Source organism: Xyrauchen texanus, chromosome 26 (genome assembly GCF_025860055.1).
Source record: "Xyrauchen texanus isolate HMW12.3.18 chromosome 26, RBS_HiC_50CHRs, whole genome shotgun sequence".
Classification (NCBI taxonomy): domain Eukaryota; kingdom Metazoa; phylum Chordata; class Actinopteri; order Cypriniformes; family Catostomidae; genus Xyrauchen; species Xyrauchen texanus.
In genome coordinates this window covers 8,924,720-8,936,849 of record NC_068301.1, presented here as the reverse complement: position 1 = coordinate 8,936,849, position 12,130 = coordinate 8,924,720, and the positions used below count along the sequence as shown (strand labels likewise).

The 12,130-nt window shown below is 37.8% G+C and overlaps 1 protein-coding gene across 1 annotated transcript in view; it reads right to left on the bottom strand.

Annotated features, from left to right (window-relative positions):
• kmt2ba (lysine (K)-specific methyltransferase 2Ba) overlaps positions 1–11,150 on the bottom strand; it is a 33,556-nt gene extending 22,406 nt beyond the window's left edge. Inside the window, exons 1-4 of the mRNA XM_052093200.1 lie at positions 10,837–11,150; positions 3,977–4,040; positions 968–2,497; positions 672–859 (exon numbers count right to left, since the gene is read on the bottom strand). Of these exons, the coding sequence (XP_051949160.1) occupies positions 672–859; positions 968–2,497; positions 3,977–4,040; positions 10,837–11,127 (2,073 nt within the window). The 5' untranslated portion in view covers positions 11,128–11,150. The remainder of the gene's footprint in view (positions 1–671; positions 860–967; positions 2,498–3,976; positions 4,041–10,836) is intronic.
• Between the last annotated feature and the right edge of the window lie 980 nt (positions 11,151–12,130).

Sequence of the window (12,130 nt, the reverse complement as noted above, 5' to 3'; positions counted from 1 at the left end):
AAATATAATTATTTGTCATTTAATTTCTCTTCACTATAATTAAGACTTGAAACGTTTTAATGTTTTGTGAGTGTGTGCCCTCTATAGGTCACGGGGGCAAAGCTGTAAAAGTGTGCGAAACCAAGGTCTGAGGAGGGTTCCGGTGGCTTGCGCATACAATCATCGACCGTGAACTTGAACTTGAATCAACATTGGAACAATGGTTTATTTCAGTACATTTCATTGTATAACGTTACTTTACATCAGTTCTCGGACAATGTTTACGCGTCAGATACACTGCACCAGTATCCTCAGAGGTGGTGAAAACCAGAAGAAGAACCAAGGAAAACTAATAGTTTTTACCACTACATACTTTATCAACATTTGTTTAATGTAAATTAAACACTGGATGTTTTTGCGTGTGGTTCAGCGAGCTCTTCATCACAACAGAACAGGTGAATAATGGCACATGCTCTAAAGTTGTTTTCATTAATTTACAAGATGATATTTGTCGAATCCGAATATGAACGCACACAACCCAACTATTGCTAATGGCGACAGGATTTTAAATTATTTTCACAATCAATTGGTAGGATTTGCAACCATTTTAGTTACAGTCATAAGCACTGCAGATATGTAGTGAATGACTTATGAAAATACAAAAAAGCAATGTCTGCAGACACATTTTTTACCTGAGTTGACTTTAGCTGTTTCTGCTGGTCGATTTTAATCAGTTGGACTTTAGCTCTCTTCAGCAGGTGGAACATCCTCTTTTTCGCACCCGAATTATTAATTCTGTAGGTGGCACCACTCTGCTCTGCCATCGCCTGGGCATCTTCTGCCCTCTGATTACTGGTGCCCTGAAGGTTGCTAGTCTCTACTGATGAAATAAATTGTTTTAGGGTTAGTTGGAGAATGCAAGAACACACCAACACACATAAGGTGGAAAAACAATAAATAATATGAGAAAATTACTGCAAAATCCTACCATTCTCTTTAGCTGGATCATAGTCCACCACCAAAGGCGCAAAAGTTGACTGATTAGAATGTTCACCAAGATGTATGGTTAGTTTTGGCACTACCCCTGGGGAGTACAGGTTTTGCATATTGAGATCAGACTTTCTTCTCCTCATTGAATCAACAGTCACTTGCGTATATGGAGACGCACCAGAATCTTCAACCATTACCCCGGAACTAGCACTGGCAACCCGCTGCATTCTTCTTTTGGTCAGGCTTGCTGTGAGCCTCTTTAACTTACAATATATCTTACTCTGGTCCATAGCTTGGCTGTATCTCCCACCCCTTCCACGAGGACTACCAGTAAGCCCAGAAGAACTCAAAATAGGTTTGCCTCTATGAGATTTACCCATTTCTAAAATACTTTTCTCTGCATAATTTAGCATTAGTGGCTCTTGTAAGGTCTTAAGCCTGTTTCCAGATTGTTGGGTTTGGATAAGATCAATATTCATTCTGCCGGGATCCACTGGAATCTCAGTTGAAGCTGCTTTCTTTGGGGAACCTTTTTCCGGAAGTGCAGACATACGCTCGTCATCCATGAACCTCTTTGGTACCTTGATGACTCGGGAAGAACGAGCGCTAACAGTTGCCCTAGCAGAGTGATTAAATTGTTTTGCTTGGCCTCCAGAGCCAGACTTTTTCATCTCCCCAACAACAGCGAGTGGTTGTTCCTGTGCATGGTGCACTGTAGTGCACGCATTTGCGTAGCCAAGTCGCGGCCTCTTTCTAGGCAAGCAAGAAACTTGTTCTTTACTGTCATGTGACTGGCGCTTTTCTTGTTTTGGAATCATTCTGCGGCCGTAAAAACACTTTCGGCGCTTTACAAAAGGCTTCTTTCTGGAAGTACATAAACTGTCACTAAGTGATGTTCCTGCCTCTCTGACAGGAGATAAAACAGACTCCTGGCCTGCTTCTGTCCCTGCTTCTGGAGAGGCACTCCTGTGGACTCTCCTCTGTTTACCTACTGGTTTTGGGGATATAGCACCAGCTCGTTCACTACCAGCTATATTTGTTGTCCTCTTCCTGTGGTATTGGTTGGTTTCGAGCACCTTGGCATTTTCTGTTGGAGATCTTAGGTGTTGGGTCCCTCTATGTTTGGAAGCTTGCTCTTTACTTTTAATCAGTGTTAAAGCCCACACTATTTTCCTGTGCCTCGTCCGGCTTTCCGGTGCACTGGAATCACATCTCTTCGATCTTCCAGTTTTCTCCTTATCTTCCAACTGCTCAAATGCATTGTCCACTCCATTTTCATTACCTGCCTCCCTCTGGCCCCTGAGTAACCTACTATTTGTCTTACTTGAGATACCCTGCTTCAAACGTCCATCTCTTCCAACAGAAGGGCATTTTACTTGCTCCATGCCTTTCTTGGTCATAATTTTGGCCGCCATTTTAACAACCATTTTAGGCCTTGCAGATTTTTGGTCATTTTTGGGAAACATTCTCCCTTTCATGTCAGGTTGTTCGAGTAGAGATGATTTTCCAGCCAGCTTAAGCGGACCACCTAGAAAAGAGCCAGAGATGGAAAACGATCAACATAATGTACCATTTGTTGGACAATCTTGACAAATAGCACTCAAATATTTTTGTATAATGACAAAAAACTGTATATTTCACCATTGTTCATGGCAGCATAATGGTTTAACTTTCATAAGTCTTTGATAATTCTGCAACCTTTTTTATCCTACAAACTCTGCCCAAGTTAGAACAGCTATTGGTGCCATCTTGCGCTTTACAGGCGATGCCCGACTGTTATAAAAATGCCCTTTGTGGACATTGGTATTAATTTTAATGGTAAGCATAAAATCGTCGATAAATGACTAAATGCTCAGGAGTCCCACTTTAAAGCAAGGAAATGAGTATCAAATAAGAACAATAGAATGATTTTAATTAATGTTTAAAATCTGGTTCATTAAATGGTACCTTGGTAAATAGAAGCATCAATATCTTTCAAAGACAAATGTCTAATTGATTCCAAACTTTTGAACTGTAGTGTACCACCTGTCTAATATGGTGTAGGTCCCCCTCATGCCGCCAAAACAGCACCAACCCGCTATTCGTATATACCCTATATTCTTCTCACCACAATTGTACAACGTGGTTAACTGAGTTACCGTCTTTGTCAGTTCGAACCAGTCTGGCCATTCTCTGTTGACCTCTTTCATCAACAAAGCGGTTCCATCTACTGAACTGCCACTCGCTGGATAATTTCGTTTTTGGCTCTATTCAGAGTAAATTCTACAGACTGTTGTGAGTGAAAATCCCAGGAGATCAGTGGTTACAGACATACTCAAACCAGCCTATCTGGCCCCAACAATCATACATGTGATTATCTAATCAGCTAATCCTGTGGCAGCAGTGCAGTGCATAAAATCGTGCAGATACAGGTCAGGAGATTCAGTTAATGTTCACATCAACCATCAGAATGGGGGGAAATGTGATCTCTGGGATTTGGACCGTGGCATAATTGTTGGTGCCAGATGGGCTGGTTTGAATATTTCTGTAACTGCTGATCTCCTGGGATTTTCATGCACAACAGTCTCTAGAATTTATTCTGCATGGTGCAAAAAACAATAAACATCCAGTGAGAGACCTTGTTGATGAGAGAGATCAACAGAGAATGGTCAAAGTGGTTTGAACTGGCAAAGTCTATAGTAACTCAGATAACCGCTATGTACAATTGTGGTGAGAAGAATATAATTTTAGAATGCTGTTCTGAGATGCAGGTTGCCGCTGTTTTGGCAGCACGAGGGGGAACTACACAATATTAGGCAGGTGGTTTTAATGTTGTGGCTGATCTGTGTATATCTGATGTAACTAGCAATATGTAAAGGATACAAGCAGTCCCGTCAAACAACAAATGCAGATAAGCGGTGCTTTTTGCCAACATTATAACCATAAACAGTAGAGCTTATGAGCATACCTTCCTGTAATAGATTACTTTGTCAAAATGCTAAGGCAGGGAAATAGTTGCAATACTTACTTGATGAACCTTGTCCCGAACGCATGGACCGCCTGTCCACTTTAAAGCCTGTGAAGTCTGTCTCCTAAAATAAAAAAAAAGACAGAAAGTTGAATAAAATAACATCATTGTATAACTACATGCAGGCCTTCTTTTCTTTTATCCTCATATACTGCATCTCTTATATCTCACTTTAATGGTTTTATCAATAGGAATAGGAGATTAATTTACATAATAAAAACACTTTTTCTGCACTGGCTAACGCAAGAAAAGTTACAAACCAATTCTTTGTGTTCTTCCATTTCTACAACTGACTGAGTACAGTGACAGATGTTGGCACCACAGTTTGCTTTATAAATCTGTTACTGTATATAAAAAATGCAAGATGCAAGTGTTTAGGGCTGCCCTGACCAAAGATTTTCCTAGTCGACTAGTAGTCGTTAATTCAAACCATTAGTCAACTAGTCGTCGCACGTTTATGATATTAATTTAATTGCTTATTTGTTGGGGGGCATCAGAAAATGGTTTGAGTTCCTGGGCTGACTGCATTAGCCCTACATTACAGAGAAATACTAAACCATAATAATGAGCCTTTAAAATATGATTTTGACAAGCGCACATATGAAGAAAGCCACAGCGACACCGGAAAAAGCGGTAATGATCCTGAATGTGTCGGGGAAAACATTGTTTTTATGTTTTCATTTCTGAACATTTTGTTAATTTATAGAGAGAAATGCACATTCAAGTTGAGCAAACAAACGATCTCGGGGATCGACGATGGTCAGAGTGATCGCCAAGAGCTGATGCCTTTGATGATGTCAAGACGATATTGGGCTTGTTTCCCCATTAATCTATTAAATTATTATTAGACTATTATTATTACTACTATCAAATTAATATTACAAATAATTTGCCCATAGACACAAAGGCACGCACTTGAAGAAACACTCTTTATTAAATTATTAAGAACAGATGACAGAAAAGCCATCTATGCATATATACGCACTGATACGGAGGCGTGCAGTCTCGTGGAACACACGCGTCTAAGGCTCTCACTCTTTGTGTCTGCCTTCCGAATGTTTTTATTTATTTATTTATTTTAATGGAGTGCTGCAAATGACCTCAGCCATCTCAGTTCCGGAGGTGCTTTGAGTTCAGTTCACTTTATTTCCATAGAGCAGTTCATTGCAAACGCAACTCTGGAACCTGTAAAATATTACAAACTATATAAAATAATACAAAATATATAAAAATAATACAAAATCACGTTCACCTCAAACCATGATTGATATTTCAGTGATTATTATCATCATTATAATTATTATTTTTACATTTATAATTGTTTTTATGTTTTCATTTAAGTAATTTTCCGCCTGCGTGTTTAGACGGAGACTTGCCTGACGGTAAATGGAAAGGTGATTACTTATATAAAATAATATATCACTTTATTTATTCGCTTTTTCGTTTGGAGTGCAATTTGAATTTAGAAATGTATCTGATTTAAGTTTTTCGTTTTTTAAATAAATTATTTAATTTTCAATGAAAAATCACTAAAGCAAGCATATTCACTAATCCCTCAGCCCAGGGGTTACCGATGTAATTGGATATTGCGATATATCGCGGAGGAGGAAACAAAACAAATTTATTCACACACAATATATTTTCCTGGATAATCAAATACCCGACGGTAGACAGAGAATAGAGAATACATAGAGAATTACTAGCCACCTGTCAAATTTCATGCTGCCTCCGGCTGTCAACAAAACTCTGGTGGGTGTCTTCGTGGAAAACACTAACAAACGTTGCACTCTGTGGATTGTCGTTTGTAACTACAAATCTCTGCAATAATAATAAAATAATTCCATTGTTGAATAGTTGCTTGATGTCATTAAACATAACTTGAGATCATATAAAACTATAATGACACACGAGACGAGAGGAGCACTGCAGCTCGGGTGTCTAATAGAAACAGATCCAAGCTTGGCGATATATCTTTATTTCATCCTTAATTAAAGTTCAAATAATAAGGGAGCGTGACAAACGCCAAAACTGTCATTCTCTGTGTGGTCAGAGCTGCTTCAACCAGTCGCAGAAGAGACCCAATCTGAGCGGGAGACGAGACCGGGAGGGATTTAAAGTTACGCCGGCTGATACGCACTCTAACATGGAGACATTCGTCTCTCACCCCCCACTGTCTGCAGCTTGCAATGTGTTGCATCATTGATGAGATCATCATGATAAGATCAATCTTATGTGAAAAATAACACTAAAATGACAACAACAATAAAATGTGTGTGTGTGTGTCTATATATTGGTTTTGGATAGACAAGATTGACAAATGCTTATCAATAATACTAAATAATGTTTACAGTGTTCAGTGACTAAAATGTCAATGACAAAATTTTACTAAAATGTCAACAGTTTTCATTGACTAAAACTACATTAAAAAGCCCAGACATTGACATTTATTCTTTTGGCAGACGCTTTTATCCAAAGCGACTTACAAAAGAGGAAAACATAAGCGAAGTGAAATTATTTAATTTATTTATTTATTGTGTTAGAGACTAGTTAAGCGCTCTTGGAAAAGATGCGTTTTAAGTCGTTTTTTGAAGACAGAGAGTGAGTCTGCTTCACGGGTGGAGTTGAGAAGGTCATTCCACCCACGTGGTATGATGAAGCAGAAAGTCCGAGAAAGTGTTTTGGTGCCTCTTTGTGTTGGTACAACAAGGCGACGTTCCTTAGCCGACTGCAGGCTTCTAGTGGGCGTGTAGCTCTGCAGAAATGACTTTAGGTATGTTCTGTATGTCAGCATCAGAGCCTTGAATTTGATACATGCATCAACCTGTAGCCAGTGGAGAGAGACAAGGAGTGGTGTAACAAGCTCTCTTTGGTTCATTAAAGACCAGATGTGCTGCTGCATTCTGGATCATTTGCAGATATGTCTAACTGCACATTGAGAGCGTTACAGTAGTCCAGTTTAGATATGACAAGGGACTGAACAAGCAGTTATGTGGCATGTTCAGACAGGAAGGGTCTTATCTTCCCGATGTTGTAGAGTGTAAATCTACATGATATTGCGCTCTTTAAATGTAGTTTGTCATCAATGGTTACCCCTAGATTTATGACCGTTTTTGAAGGTGTTACTGTAGTCGAACCCAGCTGCAAGGTGATGTTGTGTTTAGTCAACAGCAGGGTTGGCTGGAAAGACCAGGAGTTCTGTCGAATACAAAACGTGTCATGTATGTAATTATAAAAATAGGATAAGGTTGACTAAATACGATAAAAACTAAAAAGGACATTTGACACAAGATTAAGACTAAGACTAAATTAAAAAAAAGCAGCTGACAAAATTAACACTAGTATTCAGTTGCCAGGTCATTAGTAGTGTATTAACACAAAGCCAACGTTTATGTGTTTTTAATGTCACTTTTTTTTTTTTTTATCAGTATGGTACAACCTCCGCCTCATTTTGAGCCAGGAAAACCCCTGGTAGAGAATGCCCGGATGAGGTTCTTTGCCAGAGAGATGTTGTAAAGCCATCTTTCAAAAAGTTGAACAACACACATTTTAATTGCACTTATTTTTAGTTAAAATAAATAAAAAATAAAAGTTCAAAGTTTGAAATCAATGTGTCTTGCTATATTGTGTAGGCATAACCCTAACCCTGCTTAATGGAAATGATCTTAGTACCACCTAGCATCCAACCAGAGGTAAAACCCATGTTCGTCGTTTTACTGCAGAGTTGGTTTGTTTTTTCCTCGATCAACCGACCAATCAAAACTTGGTCGACCCAGACTCTTCTCATCGACTATAGGTTAGTCGACTATCAGGGACAGCCCTACAAATGTTATATATCGTCACCTTCCTAAAATAATGTCCCAAGTCATTTTTTCAGAAATTTGACCAGAGGTGACCAGCTCCAAGATATGAAAAACTACAGATTCGATTTTTGAAGAATAAAAACCATTTTGCACAAATAATAAGAGGCTGGGGGAACAAGCCTGAATTGATATGGCTAATACCTGATACCTTTTGTCATCATTTAAGACTTCTATTATAAAATTAAATTGGAGTATTGGACAATACTGCAGCACAACTGCATATCATTATATCTTTGTATAAAATATTCAGAAAAATTATCAGTGCAGATCATGCATAGTCACAACTCATAGTTAAACCAAATGTACAAATTCTGAAGAGTTTGATTTGACAAAACCTTTTTACCAAGACATTCAAGAGCATCAAATTCGCATTCAAGTAGTAACAACTTCATACCATCAGCAAGCCAAGCAAGTAGGATACTTTCTAAATATTTATGCATTTAACAAATTATACAAAAAAAGAATCTTTAGTAAGCCTTTAATCTAATCTTCTTTATTACTATATTTCTCAAACACTACAATTAATTATGCTTCAATGCATGTAAGCATCTCCTGAGCACACCTGGTGACATTCAAAACTGTATATTGCTGTACTACTGGTACTTACAATAATTCATTTGTCATAGTATAGGGATTCAGACATGGATGCATTCTTTCGCAGATATCACTTAGTTCAACAGCAGCTTTCTTAACATCTCCCTAAAGTGCAACAGTCCTCTCATGTAAGGATGATGTTGGATAGACAAATGATGGTATAAACCTCTGAGTTTCAGTTTATTTAATCAGATTGCATCAGTCTATGCATCGTACAAGTGTGATGTCACAGCTCGACATGAACACTGCTGGTTCAGCTTTGTATCAGAGCGCAACTGAGCTTAGTTATTTCAATATAAGCTACTTTAAAAAGACATGTCTGAAAATGTGTTTACTAGAATGGTAAAACATTGTGAGGACAGTCCTCACAAAAAAAAAAATAGCTAAATGAAGGTGCTAAATTATAAGTGGTTGACCGATATATCAGAGGTTGATACATTTTCCTGTTTGGCCGATTAGTTTTGCAAGCCGCGACTGCGCCAAGAACTTCCTGCTTGAACATGAAGCCATCTGAAACGTAAATAACCAATTACAGTTCTTTTTTTTTGTGACGTGCCACAGTGTAACCACAAAAACAGACCGCTGAGCAAGTCTCATCAACACAGTAAAAGCGTGTCATGTGTGCTATAAGTACGTCATATTCATTGTGCACTGTATGTGCAATTTGTTTGACTGTCTTTTTGTGAGAAAATGGGATTGCTAATGCACACATATCGTCTGTGTGTGGTTGCTGGACTATTGTGTGAGCTGTTGTTATTTCCTTCATAATGTATTACAATTACATTGTGGAAACAATTACTAAAATGGGAAGACTAAACAGAAACCAGGAGAAACTGCTATTTATAAAACACATAATCTCATTTTTTTATTTTCACAAAGTTACTTTTTTTGTGAAAGTTTAAGTAAATATAATGCTCATCCATTTTATAGCCAATTTATGTGTATGCCCTTTACTATTATATTAAATTGTGTTATAAATCGGCATAGCAGCATCAGCCATTAAAGCAATACTCCAGGTTCAAAACAAGTTAAGATCAATCTACAGCATTTGTGGCATTATTTTGACAACCAAAAAAAAATAATTCCGACTCCTTGCACCTTTTTTTAAAAATAGCAAAAATCTGGGTTCCAGTGATGCGCTTACAATGGAAGTGAATGGGCCCAATTCGTAAATACTCATAGTTTAAAAACTCATAAAAAACTTGTGTTAACATAATTTTAGGTGATAAAATCACTTACTAAAAATTTTACAACTTTGTTGCCATGACGACACAATACTGTAAACACAAACTCTAAAATGAATGTAAAAATGACAATTTAAACAACTTTAAAGCTCAAATAATACACGAGTTTTAACAGAATAATTAAAGTGCTTTTATACAATTATTCGCTTCAGATTTCTGCCTTTAAACCCCTCTACAATTTGCCCCATTCAATTCCACTGTAAGTGCCTCAATGTAACCTCCATTTTTGCTTTTGCTTTTAAATGGAGGGACGAGTCAATTATTTTTGTGGTAATCTATATTTTACCAGAAATACTGTCAAATAACCTTAACTTGCATTGCACCCAAATATTCCTTTAAATAGACCTCAACTAAATATTACAGGAATAGGGACAGAAAACAATGATTATATTCACCAATTCAACCCAAAAACAATTGAAGTCAAAAGGAGATCCTCATAACATCCAAACTCAATTTAGCAGAATAAATAATGAAGATTTATTAGAGATATATCTCTATTAGAGATGCTCCAAATAACTAAAATCCCCCAAAATAACTTTAATATTATATTTAAGAACGTTTTACTGAATGAAAAGGCAATTAACAATATTTCTATGGAAACATGGAATACTGACTCTTTCCAAACCAAACAATGAGAGACTGTATAAACAGTGCATGTATTATTAATTCAGTTCTTCCTCTATCATTTATTCCACACATCCTCAACATTTATACAGTTTGTGCAAACTGCCCAGTCACACACTTAACTGTCATTAAGTTTCAGTGTTAAGTTTCACTTTGATCAAACTCACTCACAGCCCATCTGCGGAAACAATCTAACAGGTTTCAGCCATTCTGTCACTGACCCACAAACAGTCCCAGTAGCCACAGCAGCTCAGTAAACCCAGGTCGTTTCTACAGTTCAACCCTCACCATGAAACACAAACACCCCGGCAAAACCCCACCATATGACAGGCGTCGCTTTAAACGCTTTAAAGAGGCCCCATCTCTTAATCTGCAAAGCTTAAGGCCGTGCAATTTTCTCCGCATCTCATTTTGCTCATTGCATCTCCGCATGCAATGACAACAGCAAGCCCTCTTCGACGAGCATAATGCTCTCCTGCCATGCATTCTGCTCTCCTACTTTGCTGAGTTTTTTTTTTTTTACTATGATAGCACTCACCTCATCGCTCCCACTAGTGCAGAATCCCGCTTCACTCTGGCGCCTGTGCTTCTCCGCCAGCCTGAGCAAGCGCGACAGTGACGGATCCTCTCTCAGCGTAGCTCCAAAGTCGACGGGCCTCTGCTCTTCTCTGTCTTCGGCCCACAGCCGGCCGACATGCGAGCGTTTCTCCGTCCTCAGCAAGCTACGAGACATGCATGGCCGACCCGGGAAACGGCAGCGAACGGTGGCTGAGGTGTTTATGCCCGCTAAAGCAGCCGAGGCTGGTAATCCGCCTCCTGCTGCCGCCATTATTACATACCACAACAACAACTACGGCGCTGAGCTCTCGGGAGGAACAAGATGGAAAGGCGCGAGATAGCGGAGGAAACGCATAGCATTATGGGAAACGTAGTTTTTTAAAAAAAAATATTATTATTATTATTTTTATTATTATGCTTCTGTGCCTTTAAAAAAATATTTTAAAGTATTTCAGAGCTCCTTGCTGTGTGGAATTAACCCTTAAACGATTACATCGAGTCTTAAGTGACCCGGGACCCCATTCCACCCCCTGTACCTCATCCATTTTTTGGAGTTGTACCCATACTTCTTTAATATTCCTCAATCTCTTGCTTATAAAGTGTAACACACACACACTTTTTTTTTTTTAAGGTTTAAGTGCCAAAAGTCTATAGGGTAATTAGACACCCGATGTATTTAAGTATGTAATGTTTATTTGCACTTCCATAAATTATATTTTTTATAATTATTTCATATCTATGTAAGTTTACTATCACAGGCTATTTATTTCTTTGTTTATTACAAGAGGAATTAGTACTATATTCATACAAATAAATACTATGTCATGTTGATTTTCTGTGCAACGATAAATTATTACCAAAATTGTGATTTATCAGTATTCCAGCACATCTGCATGTACACATGCATATTATACATGTTATTTGTTACTCAAGGGGGTACTGTTGTTTCAGTGATTGACTTGCTGTTCATTCGACATTGCTATTTGATGAAGAAACAACATGGAAGTAAACTATAGCAAGTATAACACATGAACAGTGTGATATGACTATTGTCATTTGGATGTACTACTGAAATTGTGGTAGTTGTGCATTCATTTAGACTTAATACATGCCGAAAATATTTATGTGTACCTTATGTGTTATGTGTAGCTCAATAATGTGATTTGTGTAATTTCATTCTGTGATTTTTGAAAACAATTTTGAAGACATATAATACAATTATTTATTAGTAGTAATAAATATGAATACATAAAATCCTCTCTTTACTTTACAGT